The 22,707-nt window shown below is 49.5% G+C and overlaps 1 protein-coding gene across 1 annotated transcript; it reads right to left on the bottom strand.

The window, feature by feature from the left end:
* Positions 1-4,898: 4,898 nt before the first annotated feature.
* On the bottom strand, positions 4,899-13,741 carry UPK1A (uroplakin 1A). The gene is given in 9 exon segments (XM_038529309.1): positions 4,899-5,418; positions 5,506-5,589; positions 6,954-7,073; positions 7,075-7,134; positions 8,804-8,911; positions 9,047-9,121; positions 11,374-11,574; positions 13,293-13,377; positions 13,621-13,741. Coding segments are annotated over 8 exon segments (774 nt in total). The 5' UTR covers positions 13,374-13,377; positions 13,621-13,741; the 3' UTR covers positions 4,899-5,373.
* Between the last annotated feature and the right edge of the window lie 8,966 nt (positions 13,742-22,707).

Genomic DNA, 22,707 nt, shown 5'->3' on the forward strand with positions numbered 1-22,707 from the left:
TGGAGGCCAATACTTTGCCAAACCATGAAACCAAGGTGGCTGTGATGGTTCCAGCAGCAGCAGCAGCAGCAGCAGCTGCAGCAGCAGCTATGGCAGTGGCAGAAGGTTTTAATTACTGCCAGGAAACAAAGCTTAGCAGGAGAGGAGAGCCAGAGAAGTGACAGGGAAGCTACAGGTTGCAACAGATTTGTGAACTCCTGGCCCTCATCTCTCAGTTTCCCTCTCACCCACAGGAGTGGGCATCGGAGTGGAGGGGCCAGGGCAGACATACCCGTTCTGCTGGCTGAGGCCACACTGCTACCAGTCCAGCTGAATGAGCCATATTCTGCAGGTATGTGACCAGATGGAGCCAAGGAAGGTGGTGGCAGATATGGGACAGAGGTGGAAGCCTGCCTACCTGCCCTCTCAGAGGCCAGCTCAACCCCCAGGCCCCCCCAGCGTTTGGCAAGGCCTGACCTGTTTTAACTGCTCAGGTAACATTTGAAAATATTTAGCAGACTCATTCTTTCCTGGATGCCCATCTCATGTCTCACGGTGATATTTTTGTTAACATTTATTTATTGCTTTTGGCAGACACCAATAATCATCATAGACTATTTGGAAAATACAAAAATGCCCAAAGAGTGAAATGGGAATCCCCTGCAAATATCACCTCTTCCTTAATAACCAATGATAAGCTTTGGGGGACTTTGTTTTAACAAGCCTAATGCTAATGTACACATATTTATATTTTTATCAGAAAAGTGATTGTATTGAGCATGCTCTTTTGTAATCTTTTTGCATTGAATAATTTCCCAAGTATTTTCCCATGCATGACTTAAATACTCTTTTGAAATGTGATTTTTAAGTGAAAAACTGATTTTATGAATACCAGCCTCCATTAATTCCACAAACACTCTTTAAAAACTCTCCAATGAAAAGTATATTAACTCTAATGTTTGCTCAGCCCTTGGGTTGGACATCCCTCAGCGAAAGCATGAAGTATTTTCAAGTATGACATCACTCTTTAAAGCAGCACAAGTACAGGAGTCACCTTGATGAACACTGGGCATGATGGAGCCCCAAATATTTGAAATTGGGATTCACACAGCCTGAGCTGTGATAGTATTTCTTTTCTTTTTAAATTTGATTTATTTATTCATGAGAGACAGAGAGAGAGGCAGAGACATAGGCAGAGGGAAAAGCAGGCTCCCATGGGGAGCTGGATGCGGGACTCAATCCCAGGACCCCAGGATCATGACCCAAGCCAAAGGCAGACCTCAACCACTGAGTCACCCAGGTACCCCACAGATGGTGGATTTCTGCACCTGATCCTGATTACACAGGACTGAGAAAATTCCTGATTCACAATAAAAAGGTCTGTTAGTTCCTGAGCTCTTAGAATGAATGGGGCCCTGAAGCAGGGACTGTTAGGACCCCCATTTCACAGAGAGGCACATTGAGGCTCAGAGAGTGCATTGGGGGTTGTGAGAACCTGGTGCTGCCCCTTTGCCTCCCTCAGAGAGTCTGAGTCACAGACAAGGTCACTGTGAACTTGCTTATGAGGGCACACCCGAATTTAAAAGCAGATTAGGCCAGAATCACCCCCTTTCCTTGACATGTTTATGAGGCAGTCAAATATATGCACAGGGTGATGGAGATTTTCTTTTCTTTTTTTTTTTAATTTTTTAAATTTTTATTTATTTATGATAGTCACAGAGAGAGAGAGAGAGGCAGAGACATAGGCAGAGGGAAAAGCAGGCTCCATGCACCGGGAGTCTGATGTGGGATTCGATCCCGGGTCTCCAGGATCGCGCCCTGGGCCAAAGGCAGGCGCCAAACCACTGCACCACCCAGGGATCCCAGATGGAGATTTTCATCCCAGGGCCTCTAGGAAAGCCAGTTAGGTCAGTTAGCCCGGAGCACCTCTTATGTGTTAAAATATGGTGTGTAGGGGTCTGGGTGGCTCAGTAGGTTAAGGTGTCTAACTCTTGATTTCGGCTCAGGTCATGATCTCAGGGTGGTGGGATCGAGCCCCATGTCAGGCTCTGCACTCCATGTGGAGTCTGCTTGTCCTTCTCCCTCTACTCCTCCCACTTGCTCATTCTCTCTCTCACTCTCTTGCTAAAATAAATAAACAGGGATCCCTGGGTGGCGCAGCGGTTTGGCGCCTGCCTTTGGCCCAGGGCACGATCCTGGAGACCCGGGATCGAATCCCACATCGGGCTCCCGGTGCATGGAGTGCATGGAGCCTGCTTCTCCCTCTGCCTGTGTCTCTGCCTCTCTCTCTCTCTCTCTGTGACTATCATAAATAAATAAAAAAAAATTTAAAAAAAAAAATAAAATAAAATAAATAAACAAAAGCTTGAAAAGAATTTTAAAATAAAATATGATGTATATCACATCTACATGATGTTTTAAAATTCTGGCTTGCAAAGTAAAGCTATATGTTGCTCAGTATCTTGAAACCACTTTTCCTGTTTTTGAAAAATAACAACCTTTATAAAAAGTTTTTCAAATATTATAAAGTTACGTGTGGTGTGTAGACCTTCCTCTTCTCAGCCCTCCATTCTGCTCCTCTCCTCAAAGGAGTTCTTCGTGGGGAATACATATATATACGTGTGTATATACACATATATATATATAATTTTAAAATTTTATATAACTTAATTTTTAAATAATTTTGATAAAAATGAGCTCGCTTATGTATCCTGTTCTGTAAGCCTTGTTTACTTAACAACAGATCAAGATGATCTGTGATGCATCTATACCCTGGAATGGATTGCAAAAGTTAAAAAAAAAAAAAAGATGGATTCATAAATACTGACATGGAAAGTGACCATAACATATAGTTAAGTGAAGAAAGCAAGTCACAACACAGTATTTTATTTTATTTTATTTTAAAGATTTGTTTATTTATTCAGTCAGAGAGAGTGAGAGAGAGGCAGAGACACAGGCAGAGGGAGAAGCAGGCTCCATGCAGGAAGCCCAATGTGGGACTCGATGCCGGGTCTCCAGGATCACACCCCGGGCTGCAGACAGTGCTAAACCGCTGCGCCACCAGGGCTGCTCCACAGTATTTTAAAGCATGATTCTGTGAAACATGTGTGTGCACTTATGTAAATATCTAGAGATGTGTTGATATAAACTTTTGAAAAGCCATAAGGGACATTCATCATGTGTTGATAGCAATTATCGAGGGGGAGTGGGCCAGATTTGGGGAGGGGTTTTGATTTACCAGGGAACGAAACGTGGGATGCTTCCATTTCTAAATTTTTATAATCTTTAAGCAGAAGGGTTACAAATGATCTTGGAGGGTTTTTTTTTTTTTTAAGGTTTTCTTTATTCATGAGAGACACACAGAGAGAGGCAGAGACACAGGCAGAGGGAGAAGCAGGTTCCCTGTGGGGAACCCAAAGCGGGACTTGATCCTGGGACCCCGGGATCATGACTTGAGCCAAAGGCAGACACTCAACCACTGAGCCACCCAGGCGTCCCTGATCTTGGAGTTTTTAAAGTATTTTTTTCCACTCTTTTAAACATTATTCTAAAAACATTGACCCATTTCTTTAAAAAGAAAAGACCAGCCCTGAATATGTAGCTATAGGAATAAAAGTACTGTATGTGGTTTGCAAGTTTTTCTCCTCTGCATTTCTTGGAGATTTTTCCATGTTAAAGTAAAGCATTATATTTTACCACTGTGTGGTATTCTAGACTATAGACATAGCACAACTAACTTAACCATTCCGCTACAGAGGCTCATTTAGGTCACTGTAATGAACATCCTTATATATACTTTCCAATTATTTATACCATTATGACATCTTTTTCCATTGGCTCACATAGCTCTGTCTTCTTAAATAGCCACAAGAAATCCAGTCCAAGGATATAACATGAGTTGTACAACCCACCCCCTGCTGATGGATGTTTCCAGTTTTTCACCCTAACAAAAAAACCTCTTTGACCATTACAGGTTTTTTAAAGTGTATTTTAAGGGATGCCTGGGTGGCTCAGTCAGTTAAGCGTCCCTTTTGGCTCAGGTCATGATCCCAGGGCCCTGGGATGGAGTCCCTGGGTCGGGCTCCCTGCTCAGCGGGGAGCCTGCTTCTCTCTCTTCTCTCCACTCGTGCTCTCTCTCACTATCTCTGTCTCTCTCTCTCAAATGAATAAATAAAGTCTTTTTAAAATAAATAAAAGTATATTTTAAAAAAGGTAATATTTGAATTCAGGGTTTGCAGACCATCGGCAGACCAGTGGAGTAAATGAGGACCCTGGGAAATGTCATTTGGTGGGGAAGGAAGCCAGACCCTCTTGGCAGGTCCTAACTGCTATAAAACGGACAGAGGTTGGCCTGCTTGAGAGGGGACACTCATGAGGATGAGATGCGATGCCTAGAGTGTTTACTGTCTGTCATGCACCCACTAGAGAACTTGCTGGAAGTTACAGCCCCTAGGAGGAGGCTACCTGCCACCTGTAGCAGCCCAACAGCCCTGCGCTCTAATTTTCCTTTGACAAATCATCCCACTTCCCAACACCATCCTTAGCAGCAGTAGTAATTCAGGTACCCTCCCTTCCCCAGCCAAAGGATGGGCCTAGACTCTAAACTAAGACAATGAGATTGAATCCCCGACCTTGGCTCCAGTTGTCGGGAGTGGGGCCTCTCTTACTGGTACGTGGCTTAGCCATAAAGATGTAAGTCTGATGTTGCCAGAAAAATCCTGTCTGAGAATGAAGCAGGTTTCCTGGGAACTTAGATTGAGCTCCTGGATCCAGACATGCCTGAAGCCAGCAATAATTGAGTCAGTTACACAAGCCAAGAAACTCCTTGTTATGTTTCAGTCAGGGCCGGTCAGGTTTCAGCCACTTCCGTCAGAAGAGTTCTTGAGCATTTGCCTTCGACCCAGAAGAAAACGAATTAATTCATTCAACCAGTATTTATTGACTATCGATGCTTGTCCCTCTGCTGGGGACAATACAGAGCTTGTCCCTCCCCTCATGGCAGTCGCAGTCTACCAGAGAATCAACAATCACGAACTATTTAGCAGAAGTGCCAACCATGCAGGAGGCGCTCGGGGAGCTGCAAGAGAGGCCTTGGGGATGGGGTAGTGGGATCCGGGAATGGTCCCCTGAGGGCAGGACTTTAAGCTGATGCTGAAAGATGGGCCAGGAATCAGCAAAGTGAAATGAGGTCAAGGGCTAGGGGTCCATGTACACATGTCCAAGTCCTGGCAGGGCTCAGAAAGCTGGTGAAAGTTCTTCAGAGTGGAGGGAGGGATGGTTGAGGGAGGTGGTAAGGGGAGAGGTGAGGAAACGGGCACAGGAGGAGGAGGAGGAGGAGGAGGAGGAGGAGGAGGAGGAGGCCGAGGCGTGCAGGTGGCCTTCCCTTCTTGTTCCTCACAAGGTGGTGTAGAAGTACATAGCTATCAGCATCACGGGGAGCTGGATGAGGAGGCAGTCAGGTGAGGGGCGCTCCAGCCCCGCACCCACACCCACACCCCACCTAGCCCGCAGGCTCCCGCCTCTCACCGTCCACATGAGGATGGCAAACCCAAACCACGAGATACCCCATGTGTAGCTGTCGATGGCGTGGCCGATGTGCTCGAAGCAGCCCTGCGCAGGGGGAACACGGTGCTCTGAGGAAATGCCCCGGCTAGCACTGAAGGGGAGTCAGGGTGTGCCCTTCCGAAGGTCACTTCCTTCCCCAGCCTTGGTTTTCTCACCCGTGCAGCGGGGACTGTGGGTGTCACCGCCCAGAATGGTTCTGGGGAGCCGGGGATGTGATGCTGACCCCCAGCCCCGCCCGAGGAGGTGCCCAGGAGGGGGGTGGCTAGGACAGCCTGAGGGCCACTTGGTTTAGAGCTGGCTTTCCATGCTGCCCCCCAAGTTCCAAGGGTTCGAAATCTACCTGCCTTTAGGATCCGGGCAGTTTTGATACCTCCCCATTTAGGAATGAGGCCCAGTGGGGCCCAAGCCTCAGAGCAGGCCCCTGCCTGGACTGGGAAGCGGCTCAGAACCCAGGCTCAGGTGTGCGGCCTGGAGTCCGGGGCTGCGCTCCAGCCTGGCCACTCGTTAGCTATGGCACCTAGGAATGGTTCTGACTCCCTGAGCCTCATTTTGCCCAGCCGTGAAGTGACGATTCCCGACAGCGCTGGCCTCCGAATCGAATCGTGGGGAGTCCATGAAATGACGCCCCGCGCGCACTGGCGGCGAGGACGGTCGGTGCAGGTGCAGGTGCAGGCTCCCCTCTCCGGACACTTGATCTAAGACGGAGGCTGGGTCACTTGGGTGGCTCAGCGGTTGAGTCTCTGCCTTTGGCTCAGGGTGTGATCCCAAGGTCCTGGGATGGAGTCCCACATCAGGCTCCCCATGGGGAGCTTGCTTCTCTCTCTGCCTATGTCTCTGCCTCTCTCTCTCATGAATTAAAAGAAAAAAAAAAAGATGTGAGGCTGCAGGGCCCCGAGGCAGCCACAAGCCCACAGGGGCATGGGAAGAGGTCCTCACCCCCTCTGCTTCCTCGCTCTGCCTCTGCACGCACCTTGCACTAGTTAAAGCGCCTACCTGGGGCCCTGACTCAAATCCAGTCCCAGCTCCATCCCTCACTGGCAGGTGAACTCAGTTTCACCTTCCTTAAAATGGGATCATTATAAGCGTTGACCCTGTACAGCGTAGAGGCTCAATAAACATCGGCTGTTGTGGCTGTTGTGCCCTTGCCGGGATTCCTGTTGCCCTTATTCCCAGACAACCTGAGAAAAAGTCGCAGGTGCCAGCTCCGGATCACACAGACCCTGTGCCTCCCCCGGGCTTGCAGGGAGGGAGGGACAGATGGGGAGAGGGCGGAGACCGCCAGAGGGAGGGGGAGAAAGGAAGAAGCCAGAGTGGGGAGGAGGAGAAGAAAGTGGGAGGAAGAGATAAAGAACCAGAGGGGGCGGGACAGACTGACGCACAGACAGGTGAGCGCGCGGGCAGGGACGCACCTTGGTGAACAGGTAGTCCGTGTGACCCAGGCGGCAGCCCTCTTCATTGAGGGGGATGAAGTTGCCATTCCGCCGACAGCACAGCGGAGGCCAGGGGAACACCACCTCCGGGGTGGCTGTCCCGGAAGGCTGACGTGAAGTTCACCCAGTCCATGGGACCAGACGTGCCACAGCACTCTTGCTGGAGAGAAAGGCAGGGGGGAGGCAGGCCCTGGCTCAGAGAGGACAGCCACTCACCTGAGGTCACGGACGGAGGAAGGGCCAGGTTGGCCACAGCTGGACCCGACTTCCCTAACCACCCCCCATCCGGGCCTGGGCCTCAAAGTTGGGGGCGGGCAGTGTCTTGTGTGTGAACCGGGAGCAGAAGATACTGCCGGGCACCTAGAGGCTGATGGGGGCTTTGTTTTTCTTTTTTTAAGATTTTATTATTTATTTATTCATGAGAGATACAGAGAGACAGAGAGAGGCAGAGACGCAGGCAGAGGGAGAAGCAGGCTCCATGCAAGGAGCCCGACGTGGGACTAGATCCAAGGTCTCCAGGATCACACCCTGGGCCCAAGGCGGCGCTAAACCACTGAGCCACACTGGCTGCCCCCGATGGGGGCTTTGAGTCAAACCCACACTTGTGACTCATTCTAAAATTCTTTTGAATTAGCTCTCAACCAAATTTGAGGTAAATGACACCAAAAGAAGGATTTCTGGCTTCTTCTGGCCCCTGCGGGTGTTTTAATTGGTAGCTCTGAATGATGAGAACATAGGCTCCTTCAAATATGAGTTCCAGTCCTGTCTAGCTGTGGGACTTGAACCAAACTGGGACCTCACTGTCCCCTGGGTCTTCAGAATTCTTCTCTTGTTCCATATCACGTTGGGTTTAATTAAGAAGGTGGCTTCTGGGGGGTGCCTGGGGGGTGCAGTCAGTTGGGCATCTGACTCTTGGCTTCGGCTCAGGTTGAGATCAGTCGTGATCCCAGGGTTGTGGGGTCAGGCCCTGTGTTGGGCTCTGAGTGTCTGCTTGAGACTCTCTCTCCCTCTCCCTCTGCTCCTTCACGCCCCCCCCCACACACACACCCACGCGCGCGCTCTCTCTCTCTCACTCTTTCAAATAAGTAAAAAAGTGAATATTAAAAAAGAGGAAAAAAAAAAGAATGTGGCTTCTGGAAACTGGTGGCCTGGGTTTGCATCCTTCCGGTTCTCTGGCCTACCAGCTATGTGACCTTGTATAAGCCACTCGACCTTTCACCTTGGTTTCTTCATGGCTAAAAAGCTGACCTCCCTTATGGGGTGGTTGTGTGGATTAAATAAGCTTTAAAAATGCTTATTTAAACAACAAAAATTAGTGCTCATTAAATGTTCATTATTATGATTAGCCTCATTATTAAGAAAGTATCTGCAATGGTCAAGAGCAGGGGCTCTGAGGGACGCCTGGGTGGCTCAGTGGTTGAGCGTCTGCCTTTGGCTCAGGTCGCGATCCTGGGGTCCTGGGACCGAGTCCCGCATCGGGCTCCCTGCATGGAGCCTGTTTCTCTCTCTGCCTGTGTCGTGTCTCTCATGGATAAATTTTTAAAATCTTAAAAAAAAAAAAAAAAAAAAAGAGAGCAGGGACTGTGGATCTAGGATGTTAGATTTTGATCCCAGCTTATCAACCATGTGACATTGGGCAAGTAACGTTCCCTTTTCTGGGTCTAACTCTTCTGGAAAGAGGCCATGACTAGCCCTGCCTCCCAGAAGAACCACAGGACTGGGTATCATCTACCAGTGGGTATAATGGGACCCCTCCTACTTCTGGGGTCCAGAGCCATGGGTGCCCCTGCTCTCCCCACCCCCTCACCCCCTCAACGCCCCTCGTCCACCTCAATCATGATGCGGTCCCAGAGGCGAGTCAGTTCCTGGCCCTGGTCCGTGTCTGCACTGTAGAAGGTCAGCATCTGCTTGGTAATCAGGGATGGGTTGGACACCATCTGCGGAGGTCCAGGTAGAACAGGGTCCAGTGGGACTAGATCGGGAGGGGGTCAACCTCCACTCCACCCCCAGACCCAGACCCTTGCCACCCTTCCCCCAGGTCATGCCCCTCCCCTGGTCTCTGCCCAGCTCACATAGTCGCGATGAGTGTAGGACGTGATGCAGGAGGCGCACTCGAAGATGTAGACGATGAGCATGAGCACCAGGTACTGGGGAGAGATGGGGTCAAGGCTTTTGCCTTTTCTGTATGTTTGAAAATTTTTTATAATAAAATGTTAGGGGAAAATGAAATCAACAAAAATATGTAAAGTATTGCCTGAAATTAATTATTGGTCTGGATGCAGTAAAATGAATGTCTGTTGTAGGAAAAAAAAAAAAAAGACACTCTTCAGACAACCCAAGAACGCAGAGCAGGTATTGGAAGATAGACATGAAGGAACGTGGGTGAATTTGTAGGGTGTACCAGGTGGCATGGTGGTTGTGCATAAAAAGAAAAAAAAAAAGCTCTTTCCTCATCCCTCACCCTCTCCCTTAAAGCGACACGGGGTGGAATGTGGATGTGCCAACTCCTCTGCCAAGAGACGAGGTGATGCAGCATAACAGGCCTGGCTGCTCTAAAAACATCCTTATCACTCAGAGAAATGTACGGTCGAGTATTTACAGGTAAATGACTTGGTGTCTGGAATGCACGTCAAGATACCCCAGAAACAAGAATGTGGGCAGAGGGTGGAGCAGAGGGGAGCAGGCTGGCCAGTCTGCGGTCGATATTGTTGAAACCAGGTGATAGGTACGCCGGGTTCAGGCCATTCACTCTATGTTTGAACTCTATGTTTGAAGTTTCCCATAGCAATTTTTAAAAAAAAAATTCCGTGTCTTGGTTAATGACAAACCAATAGGCGAGACAGACACAGATATCTATATCTATATCTATGTCTATATCTATATCTATATTTTTTGCCAGTGGGGTGAGCTTTGAGGGCTTTGGTTAAATTTTTATGTCAAAGAATTGCATGCACGAAAGAAAGAAAAAAAAAAAGAGAAGAGACTTTCCAAGGCTCCATGTTACTTACGATGAAGTCAGAGTCCTTCCCGAGGCTGGAGAGACTCCCCGACAGGCCCACTTCCCTTTCTCGCCCCCATCCTGCGTGCCCACCGCCCTCTGTACTCTCACCCGGCCCTCATCACCAGTCCCTCACTCCCACCCCCTCTTGGCTGGCGGGGGGTTGGGGGGCTCTCTGGCTTCAGAGCCTTTGCTCTTGCTGTTCCCTCCCCCAGGAACGCTTATCCTGCAGACCCGGGGCTCCCTCCCTCAGGTCCCCAGGCCTTTGCCTTCTCTGCCTGCAGGTGACCCCATCCCCTTCCCCAGCTCCAGATCCCCCTTCCCTCCTCACTGTCCACAGTTGGAGCATCCTCCCCCAGGGCAAGGGCTTCTCTGTTTTCTCTCTGGATCGCCCCAGTGCCCTTGTGCAGGATTTGGCCCCCGGTTCTTACTCCGACAACATTTGCCGATTAAATGAGCAGCTGCTCCTGGGAACCTAAAAGGCCTCAAATTGCACAAGAATCACAGTGTTGGCTCTGTGTCGGGGGGGCCAGGATTGGAACGCCTGCCTTCTCTATCACCCCAGGCCCTTGGCCCCTTTGAGCCTCGGTTTTCCCGTCTGGTAAATGGGTAGAGAAGCAGCGACATCAGAGGGCTGCTGGGGACATCGAGGGGGCTGATGCTTAGTCCGGTGCCAGGCACAGGAGAGGTCCTTGGCAAGTGTGGGTTCCTGTGGTGGTGGTTATTCCTGGCAGAAAATAAGGGGAAGGCTCAAGCTGAACTGCTCAGGTTTAAATCCGGGCTCTGGGGGGTGGAGTGGCTGTCATTGGCTCAGGTCGCGATCCTGGGATCGAGTCCCGCATCAGGTTCCCCACAGGGAGCCTGCTTCTCCCTCTGCCTGTGTGTCTCTCATGAATAAATAAATAAAAATTTAAAAATAATAATCAATCAATCCTGGCTCTGTCACCCACTCACTGTGCACTTCCCTGAGCCTCAGTTTCAACTCTGTCAAATGGGCTCGCGACGATGATGGCATCTCCTGGTGGGTTGTGAGGAATAAATGCACCGATCTGTGCAAAGCATTTAGAATGCACTGAGCACCCCTTACATGGTAGCTGTGCTGCTACTGCGGTTTCCACAGAGCTCACGAGCACAGACTCGGCCCAGCCAGCTGAGGTCCCCACGCATCCCAGGCCTGCCACGCAGGAGCCGTCCTCCTGGGCAGAGCATCCTTCCCTTCCTCTCTGTGCCCTAGTTTTCTCTGGAAGTTGAGGGTGGCAGCCGCGCCCCGTTCCCGGGCTATGGCAAGATTAAACAGAGTGGCTGCGTGAGGCCCACGCGGCGCCCGGCGGGACACACTGGTGGCTGCGGTGGCGCTGGCTGCCCCGGCCCTGGCCGCCCGCGCCCTCCCCGGGGCCTCACCGTGACGATCATGGACCGGCGGCGGCACAGCGCTGCGCCCACCCCAAGGCTGGCCACCACGAAGAAGGAGAAGCCGCAGAAGATGGCGATCCAGGCGCCAGCGAAGACGTCATCCTTGCCCGAGACGCCCATCAGTGGGTACACGCGGTACTGGTCAGCGGTCACCCACACGGTCTCGGCGAACAGGGCCAGGCCTGACAGCTGCACGGGGCGGCGGGTTAGAGAGGGTCCTGCCAGCCTGCACGGCCCTCGGTGGTGGGCGCGCTGGGGGGCGAGGGCGCCGCCTTGCATCAGCAGGGGTGGGGCTGGGGGGCTGGGGGGGGCTGGGGGCGGGGAGGGGGGGCTGGGAGGCTGGGGGGCGGGGGCTGGGCAGGTGGGGCTGGGTAGTTGGGGCTGGGCAGAGGCCAGAATGGAAGGGGCCTGGCAAGACTCCTGCACCCCCCAACATCTCCAGCTGCCAGTTGCTCCGAGGATCCAAGGAGATGCCACATGCAAAGCCCCAGAGCACATGACTGGAACAGAGGAGCCCCTCGGGCACCCTGCCCTCCCTCCAATAGTGTTACTCCAGAGCAGGGGGATCTGGGCAGGGTCTGAACAACTACACAGGCGCCAACCCTCCGACCCAATCCTGCCCGCGCAGGACAGCGACGATCATAAACCCACAAGGTTATTCCCGAGTGACCGCAGAGAAGGAACCAGCCTGCCACAGGGGAGCGCTCTGTAGTGGTGGGAGAGGGCGGGAGGCTCTCTGCGGACTCACGTGGAGTGGCCCACAGACTAGGTGAGCAGGAGAAACTGGGAGGCACAGAACAGGACATGCAATGAGCTGTATTTTGGACAGAAAGGGAAGAAAACGGGTATCTGTGCTCTTTCCTATGCGCTTGTATATTTGCTTAAAGAAACGTTGGAGAACCTAAAAATCTAGGCACCCCTAGGATGAGAGACGGGGAGCAAGGAGACAGGAAGGCTGCTCCGTGGATACCTTTGGCGACAATCAAAATGCTCGCAGAGCACTGGGTGTGCACACGCCCCGCGCCAGTCCTAGTGACGCTCCGTGGTGCTCGGTGTTACCAGCCCAGGGCACGGCTGCTGTTCCGGCCAACACAGCCAGGAGCCACATGCGCCCCGCTCTGGTCTAAGCACATTAATCCAATAACTCATCCGCACTCCTATTTTTCTCTCCATCTACAGATGAGAAAACTGGGGCCCAGAGATGTTGTGTTGCTGGTCCCAGATCCCACGGGAGAAAGTGGCAGAGCTGGGATTTGAACCCAGGCTGTCTGGTCCCAGAGCCATGTACAGATAGCACGTTTTTAAAAATTAAATATTGGGGATCCCTGGGTGGCGCAGCAGTTTAGCGCCTGCCTTTGGCCCAGGGCGCGATCCTGGAGACCCGGGATCCAATCCCACTTCGGGCTCCCGGTGCATGGAGCCTGCTTCTCCCTCTGCCTGTGTCTGTGCCTCTCTCTCTCTCTCTCTCTCTCTCTGTGACTATCATAAATTTAAAAAAAAATTAAATATTAATGAAAAGACGTGGCCATGGTTAATATTCATCACTGTGGGCCTCCTGGGCCCCAGCAGGCACTTTATGTCTAGAATCGTGGTAATAAGGATAGCATTTGTCAAGCACCGTTTCTGAGCTGAGGGCCATCCGGGGAATAATCCACTGACAATCCCCACAATGGGGACACGATCCACATAGTTGGGGAGGCAGAGAAGTAGAGCGGCTCACTCCCGCTTACAGAGCTGGGGGGCGGCGGAGCTGGGACTGGAATCCAGGCTGCTCTGAGCCGGCAGCCTGCAGTGTTGGCCGTGGCAGTGGGACTGGGGGGTGTCCTGGGACCTCAGCCCCCACCCCAGGGCTGTCCCCTCCTCCCCACCTGCCTGCTGGGCGCCCAGCACGGGAGGGGGGCGCTCACCAGAATTATGATGTTGCCCACCACCAGCAGTCCCACCACGACCGGAGACCCCTTCTCGGCCTCTGTTGCCGCTGAAGCCATAGTCCTGCCGGGGGCCCAGGAGCAGGAATGAGGCCAGGGAGAGGAGGGCAGGGGGGAAGCCCAGCGGGCCCCAGCACCCTCCCTCCCGGGCCCAGCTGGCCGCTGGGCCCCGCTGGCAGGTGGAGTGAATCCTCCCGTAACCTGGGCGGGGGGGCCACCGGGCGGAAGGGAGGGCCGTGGCTCAGGTTGTCACTGGCCAGGGCGCCCCAGGTCCCCCGCTCTGCAGACCCCAGAGCCTGCTCCTCACCTGCCCTGTCCGTGCCTCCGTGGCCAGCCCCTCCCACGGCAGCGCCCCTATATAAGCCCAGGCCTCCTCGGGCCTCTCCAGGAGGGGGCAGGTGTCAGGAGGAGGGACGAGGGGTCAAGCAGGCCGACCAGCAAGGAAGTTTTATGAGCCCCCCCCAAACACACCCAAGTGATTTATAGACCTGAAATTCAAGATTGTGCTCGTGTCTGGCGACATGAGCAGGGTGACGCGCCCAAGGCCTGGTTCCCAGGCTGCCGTGCTGGTGGAGGGGGTGGCTTGGGAGGGTGAGTGCCCCACTTGTCTCTCCTCAGGACCGGGGTCTTCCTGGGAGCAGGGGAGACCCCAGGCGGAGCCACAGGTGCCTCCTGAATCCCAGCGCTTCAGTCCTGTGCTCTCCGAGGCTGGGAGCCCAGGGGGAGGCCCGGACAAGGACCCCAGCGGCTAGGACAGGGCTGGACCAGGCCAAGGAGGTGGGGAGGAGTGGGGGCAGGCGCGAGGGCAGCTCAGGAAGGCTGAGGACATGGGCTGCAGGCTGAGGGGAGACCTGCTTGAGGCAGGTGGGTGAGGAGAGCTCCAGGCGAGTGTATGAGGGGGGAAGAAGAGAGCGTGCTAGAAAAAGAGAGAGAGCACACTGATCGGGCTGGGTGGGCGAAAAGCCCCCCACCCCCCACCCCCAAGGACAAAGCAGGGTCAGAGCAGGAGCTGTGGGAAATGTCTTCAGGCCACAGAATCAGAGATGGAGGTTGAAATCCCAGCTCGGCCTCCTTTGGGCTGCGCAACTTGCTATGTGCGTTTGCCCACCTGCAGAATGGGGATCATCACACAACTGTCCTCGGTAGCAGTGGGACTGAGGGCCCGGATGTCTGCAAAGGCTGTCCTCTGGCCCTGTGGACTGCAAGTCGCCACCTGCACCGGCAACGCTCCCGAGAGGCCCACTTTTCGCCCGATGGTGCCCCCTAGTGTCACAGGGCTGCTTCCTCAGGTGAAAATGGCTTGGGGCACCCAGTCCCCCTGCGAGAGACCCTTCCCTCCCTCCCTCAGTTCTCAAGCATCAAGGCACCGTGTTTTCTCTCTGAGCTGGAGCTCTCTCGGTGCATGTGAAATGGGCAAATAAATGGAACTGGAAGCTTCAGTGTTAAGACAATGACTTGGTAATAAAATACAGGAGATGTGTTCTGATTAAAATTAAAATGAGTAATTTGGTTTGTAGTCAATCCACTTTACATTTAAAATGGTTTTTCTCTGTTGATTTACATTTACGTTAAGGACTAATAGAAAATTTAAATAATAATGTACATGACCTGTCAAGTACATTTTATGAGCTTTAGCTAAAATACCTTGGTTAATAATAGGGCCATACTAAGAATATGAAATATTTTTATTTTCGAATAGTTGGTAACTGTTGATAGTTGGGAGTTATATGTCTCAGCCTTTTGGCTAAGGGCAAGTGTAAAATGTCTAGTAAAAGCAAAAATTTATCATCACTGGGGCATTACTGTCACCAGTCATAAAAGGGATCTGTTTTGTTCTAGTATGATGTCAAATTTGAATTTTCATGATTCCTTCTTCTCATTATATAAGCTGGTCTTCAACCAATACATTTTGAAGTACTAATCATTTCCTTTAAAAGATCACAATGGAGGATCCCTGGGTGGCTCAGTGGTTTGGTGCCTGCCTTTGGCCCGGGACGTGATCCTGGGGACCCAGGATCAAGTCCCGCATCCGGCTCCCTGTATGGAGCCTGCTTCTCCCTCTGCCTGTGTCTCTGACCCCCTCTCTTTCTCTCTATGTCTATCATGAATAAATAAATAAAAATCTTTTAAAAATTTATAAAAAATAAAAATAAAAAAAAATAAAAGATCACAATGCTGGGGTGCCTGGGTGGCACAGTCAGTCGGGTGTCCAACTCTTGACCTTGGTTCAGGTCATGATCTTGGGGTTATGGGATCAAGTCCTCCTACTTGCATGCTCTCTCTTAAAAAAAAAAAAATGAAAAGAAAAAAAAATCACAATGCCAAGATCTCCTAAAGAGGACGGATGCCTCTCCTATGACTATCCTATAATCCAGCCATTTGTCTCTGGGAATCCCCCCATCTGTATCTACCAAATGTTCTGAATGTATTCATATTAGCCCCAAGCTGGAAACCACCCAAATGCTCTTTACCAGTAGAATGGGTAAGTCCATTATGCCATATGCATATAAGGGATACTATTCAGCAATAAAAAGCAGTGAACTATTAGCACTTGCAACTACAGAGATGAATTTCAAAAGCATTACACTAAATGATAAAAGCCACACTCAAAAGACTAACCTTACCATTCTCGAAATAAAGTTCTAAAACAAGCAAGACCAATTGAGGGGGATAAAAGCCAGGGGAGTGGTTATCCTTAGGGGCGTGGTGACTAGAGGGGATTTCTCTTTCTTGATTTGGACACTGCTTACATGGGGTATTCAAATTGCGAAAATTTGTCAGGCTGTACAGTCACAGTAAGTGCACTTTTCTGCGTATATGCATATATTCTTATTTTCAAAGCGTCTTTTTGTAAAAGATTGTATTTATTTATTCATGAGAGACACAGAGAGAGAGAGGCAGAGACACAGGCAGAGGGAGAAGCAGGCTCCCTGTGGGGAGCCTGATGCGGGACTTGATCACAGGACCCCAGGATCACGACCTGACCTCAACCACTGACCCACCCAGGCACCCCAATTGCAATGTGTTCTAAAGAGGGTCAAGCCTTTCCAAAGAAACGTATTTGATGTGCCAAAGGGGTGTTTTCCAAAGGGGGCACAAGAGATTATTTTAGGCTACGAACTTGAAAGGAAATGACATGAACCCATGTAACTGGCAGCTAATGGGAAAATGATTTAGTTCTGATCCCGACGGTGCCATCCAGAAAAGCTCAGTAGTTCGATGCTCTGTCCTAAACACCTCTCTCACCTTGCTTAGAGGAGGTCTCGCTTTCTGACTAGAATCGAATAATATATTTTCATTGTATTTCTTTTTAAGACAAGGTGTTTTGTTTCCCATGGTCAGTGGTGACAGGAAAGTCTTTTAAAAATCTCAATATAAAATATTTAAAGTATTTAGGAAAAAGTAGAGAATACCTGTAACAAACACCAACATCCTTCCTACCAGCTTTGTCAAATTATTTTTTCTATATTCACTGAAGATTCGTTGTTCTTTTTTTTTTAAGAGGCATACATTGCAGATGGTATTTGAAGCCCCCCCGATTTCACCCCAGAGATAACTTCATTACTACATTTGGGGCTCATCATCCTCCACAACCCTTGCATGCTCTTTTTCGGATCCCAGGTGCCCTGGGTTGAGCTAATTTCACACCCTCAAGATATCTCTTGTCTTAAATTTGACTTATTCCCTTATAACTCCATATCCCAGTCGCTCTCCATGCCCTCTGCTGGCAAACACTAATATGTCCGTATGTATCCTTCTAGTTGGGTGTGCTCCTGTAAGACGGATACCATCATTTTCTGTGTATTTTCTTTGTTCCTTTTTTGTTGTTTTTGAGATTTATTTGTTCTTAGAGAGAAAGAGAGGGAGAACCTCAAGCTGACTCCATGCTGAGCCCGCCGTGGGGCTCCATCTCATGACCCTGAGATCACGACCTGAGCGGAAACCAAGAGTAGAACCGTTAGCCGAGGGGGCCCCCCAGGCCCCCCAAGGGCGTATTTTCTGATATACATACCCATGACTGTGTTCAATCTTTTCTCGCTTGGCACAGGCTTTAGGACCCAGAGTGTGCAGCTTCTCATGGTTGCCCGGGGCCCCTCTGGTATGCCCTCTCCACAGTGTACCATCTCCTCCCCAGTGAGGACACTCAGGCTCCTTCCAATACCCCCCAACCCCGACCACTACCACTGTGAGCACCCCCCATGCAGGGCCCTCAGGGACTTCTAGGTGTCCTTCCAGGGAGAACTGTTGGGTCGTGAACAGGTATGTGCCAGGTTGCTTTCCGCAATGGCTGACCCTTCCACACTCAGACCAAGAGTTCGTGAGGGTTCCCACACCCTCCCAACACCACTCACACTTGCCATTATCCAGCTTTCTAGTTTTTGTCAGAGTAATTCCATGTAGTGATAACTGCCATTATTTCAATTCTCACTTCTCTTATTACTAACAATTTTGAGCTTCTTTTCAAATGTGTGTGAGCCTTTTGGGTTCCCACACTCGTATTTTTGAAATGGTTTCATATTTTGAATATGCATATGTTCATCAATATATAGAACAGTTCTCGATTTTTAGGTAAATTCTATATAAAGTGCACCTCATATATCCTCATGCAATGGACTTTTTTCACCTTCATTTCACCTTCATTATGCTTTTGAAATTTATTCATCACATATGGGACTCTAGCTCATCCTTTTTGTTTTGTTTTGTTTTCTTTTTTCTTTTTTTCTTTTTGGCAAGAATACTTCCTAGGTTAGGTTTTCTTCCCAAATTCATTTTGACAAAGATGATAAAGAACATAGGGCACCTGGGTGGCTCAGTGGTTGAGCGTCTGCTTTTGGCTCAGGTTGTGATCCCGGGGTCCAGGAATCGAGTCCTGCATCAGGATCCCTGCAGGGAGCCTGCTTTTGCCTCTGCCTCTGTCTCTGTGTCTCTCATGAATAAATAAATGAAATCTTAAAAAAAAAAAAAAAAAAGATGATAGGGGCAGCCCGGGTGGCTCAGGGTTTAGCACCACCTTCAGCCTAGGGTGTGATCCTGGAGACCTGGGATCGAGTCCCATGTCAGGCTCCCTGCATGGAGCCAGCTTCTCCCTCTGCCTGTCTCTCTCTCTGTTTCTCATGAATAAATAAATATTAAAGAAAAAAGATGATAGAGAACAATGGCAGTGCACACAGACCTAGTGACAGTCTGCAACCTGAAGTCTGAGCACTAAGGTAATAAGCAAACTTAAAACTCAGGTGCTCCCTGGGTCAGCTGAGCAACAGAAGGCCTGAAATGCATGGGGAGGTGCAGGCTCCCAAGAAAGGGGGACTTCGGAGCTGGGTGGGGCCAGCGTCAAGTGCAGGATGAGGAGAGAGGAAAGAGAGAAGGCATGGGGTGACCAGGACGCACTGTGAGGCGGTGAAGCAAGGAGGAAGGTGCTAGGGTGGAGTAGTCAAAAGGGCTTTTTAGGGATCCCTGGGTGGCGCAGCGGTTTGGCGCCTGCCTTTGGCCCAGGGCGCGATCCTGGAGGCCCGGGATCGAATCCCACATCGGGCTCCCGGTGCATGGAGCCTGCTTCTCCCTCTGCCTATGTCTCTGCCTCTCTCTCTCTCTCTCTGTGACTATCATAAATAAATTAAAAAAAAAAAAAAAAGGGGGGCTTTTTAGTTTTTTCTCAAATTCACTGAGCTCCGAGTCTGTGATCAGGCCGGAACTAAGCATCAAGGACACGGTGCACGTGAGTTTTGTCATGCCCAACCTTGTGCGGGGCCTTGCTGGGAAAACAGCGGTGATCAGGACAGCTGAGTTCCTGCCTTCATAGGTTCACAGGAGAATAGGAAGACAGACATTCAGCGGAGGATGACAGCCCAATATGGTCAAGGAGATGCAAAGTGACCCGGGGAACTGAGAGAGGAAGCACAGGTCAGAGTGATCAGGGCCAAAGTGGGGGAAAACAAAGGGGTACGTGTCAGCTCAAAGGAGGCATGTGACCCAGCCTGGGTGTAGAGGAAGCTTCCCGTTGGAGGAAGAGACTGAGGTCAGCCAGTAAAAGGAAGGAAAGAACATTCCTCATGGAGGGAACATGGTATATACACACAATGGAATATGATTCAGCCTTAGAAAAGGAGCTCCTGTAACATGTGACAACATCGGGGAACCTTGAAGACATGATGCTAACTGAAACTAGCCAGTCTCAGAAGGGCAAATAGTGCACAACTCTACTTATTTGAGTCATCTATAATAGTCAAACTCATTCAAGGGGAGGGTAGAATGGTGGTTGCCAGTGCTGGGCGGGGCTGGGGGTGGCAGGGGGGGAGGAAATGCAGAGTTGCTAATCAGTAGGTACAAAGTTTCAGTTATGCAAGATGAGTAAGTTCTAGAGATCTGCTGTACAAGATTGCGCCTGTAGTTAACAATACTGTATTGTGAGCTAAAAAAAAAATCTGTTAAGAGAGTAAATCCTGTGTTAGGTGTTCTTACAACAACAACAATTTAAAAAAAATTTAGAAGGAATATTTCCTCCTTATCTCCGACCTCCAGAAAGGAGACCCATGTGCTGAGAGCAGCTGATATTTAGAGAGCATTTCCAACATACCGGACACTGTTCAAAACATCCCACCTATAGTATCAGGCACTATTCTACACACCTTACATGTAGCATCTCATTTCATCTGTATAATGGCCCTATGAGGAAAGTGTCATTAACTCCATTTTATAGATGAGGAAACAGACACAGAGAGGTCAAGCCACTTGCTCAGAGTCTCACAGCTGGTAAGCAGGAGAGCCTGAATTTGAAACCAGACAGTCTGGCTCCATTGCCTAACCCCTTACCCACTACACTGTACTGCTTCCCTGTGTGTATACTGCCTTTGCTGGAATGTTTTCCTTTTTTTTTTTTTTTTTTTTAGTCAGAATATATTCATGTATTAGTCATACAATTTGAAAAGCTTAAGAATATCAGATTGACAAGGAATGATAGTTAAATACTATTGTTAATGGAGAAAAGCAAGGTTCAGAACATCAGAATAACAGGCTATGATAGTGGACGGGCAGGTGGGAGGGAAGGTCTCCTTGCAAATGTATAAATTATCTTCAGAAGGAGACGCAAGAAACCAGTCGTGGCAGTCCCTGCTCATAGCTAGAAGAGGTGAGGAAGAAACCTATTTTTCCTGCATAGTTTTGCACCTATGAAAAAGTTGAGTGATCTATCAAATGGTGAAATAGTTTTTCTACCCTCTTTCCCCCAAATAACATGGTTTCTGAAAGCCACTCAGGGAGAACCTCTGTGGACATCCACGAGTCCCCAGCAGAGAAGTTCTATTACACCAGTGGTGCAAACTGGATACACTGCAGAGAAATTTGACACAACTAGGGGTCAGGAAGCAGCTGGGAGAATGGCAGCTGGGGGTCTTGGGGGCGCATCCAAGGGACTGGGATCCTACTAATCGCATTGCAGACATCAAGGAGAATGCCTATGCCTTGCCTGTGGATCCCCTCAACTGATCCACGGGCATCCCAGTGCTCCACATGCCTCATCCACCCATGGCGGGCTCCCTGTGCACCACCGAGGACCGTAAGAGTTTTTGAAGGTGGCTAGTACACATGTGCAGAAAGTCGGCTGACCCAGTAGGACTGGGAGAAAACACACAAACTTGAGCAATCAGCACAACCCAAGGGAAAGCACATGGGAGGCAGTGAGCACTTGGTTGGGCTCAACATAGGATCTTAAAAAGCATCCACCACCCCCCATCGAGGGAACAAGAAGTATAGAACAGGTGTGTATCCAAGAAAAAAAGTCTGAGAAAGCCTCAGAATCCCTAACGGAAGCGGATAGAAGGAATTCCTTGCCTGAAGCCAGTCAGTAAGACTAGATAAGGTGACTGCTTCTACAAATGCAAACACAACAATGCAAGACTTCAAGGAACTCGAAAAATCAAGGAAACATGATACTACTGGGTAATTTTCCAGTAACTGACCCCAAAGAAAAGATATCTGTAATTTGCTTGATGGTTCAAAATAGTTGTGTAAAGGAAGCTCAGTGAGCTACAAGGAAACACAGAAAGAAATTCAATAAATCAGGGAAAAAACAGGAGTCATTAAAAAGTACCAAAAAGAAATTCTGGAGCTGAAGAATACAATGAATGAAATGAAAAATGTAAGACAGAGCATCAACAACAGACTGGATCAAGTGGAATAAAGAAGGAAAGAGAGTGAAAAAAGCCTGAGGGAACGATGGGATACCATTAAGATAAACAAACTATGCATCAATAGAGTGAAAGGAGAGAGAGGGAGAAAGGAAGATAAGCTATATTTGTATCAGACAAAAGAGCCTTTTAAGTAAAAAACTGTAACAAGACAAAAAAGGTCATTATATAATGATAAAAGGGTCAATTCATCAATAGAATATACAAATTGTAACTAGAGCTGCCCTACGACCCAGCAACTGCACTAGTAGGTATTTAACCAAAGGATTCAAACACAGTGATTCGAAGGCGCACATGCACCCCAATGGTTACAGCAGCAGTGTCCACAATGGCCAAACTATGGAAATAGCCCAGATGTCCATCAGCAGATGAATGGATAAAGACGATGTTGTATATATATACAATGGACTACTACTCAGCCATCAAAAAAAATTTCCATTTACAGTGATGTGGATGGAATTAGAGGGTATTATGCTAAGTGAAATAAGCCAATCGAAGAAAGATGATCTCTTATGTGGAATTTAAGAAACAAAACAGAATCATAGAGGGAGAGAAAAATAAGAGAAAATCAAAGAGCGAGACTCAATCATAGGAAACAGAGTTGTTGAAGGGGAGGTGGGGGGGCAATGGGGTAACTGGGTGAAGGTCATTAAGGAGAGCAAATGATGTAATGAGCACTGGGTATTACAGAGAAGACTGAGGAATCACTGAACTCTACCTCTGAAACTAGTAATACATTATGTTAATTGAATTAAAAACACATCCTTTTGCAGTTTGCTTCATTTAGGATCCAAATATATATCTTTTATTTTTTTTATTTTTATTTATTTTTATTTTTTATTTATTTATGATAGTCCCACAGAGAGAGAGAGAGAGGCAGAGAGACATAGGCAGAGGGAGAAGCAGGCTCCATGCACCGGGAGCCCGACGTGGGATTCGATCCCGGGTCTCCAGGATCGCGCCCTGGGCCAAAGGCAGGCGCTAAACCGCTGCGCCACCCAGGGTTCCCTATCTTTTATTTTAAAAGACTTTATTTATTCATGAGAGACACACAGAGAGAGAAGCAGAGACACCGGCAGAGAGAGAAGCAGGCTCCATGCAGGGATCCCAACGTGGGACTCGATCCCAGGTCTCCAGGACCACGCTCTGAGCCGAAGGCAGACGCTCAACCACTGAGCCACCTAGGCGTCCCCAAATATTTATCTCTTAGA

This window comes from Canis lupus, chromosome 1, assembly GCF_011100685.1.
Source record: "Canis lupus familiaris isolate Mischka breed German Shepherd chromosome 1, alternate assembly UU_Cfam_GSD_1.0, whole genome shotgun sequence".
Lineage (NCBI taxonomy): Eukaryota > Metazoa > Chordata > Mammalia > Carnivora > Canidae > Canis > Canis lupus.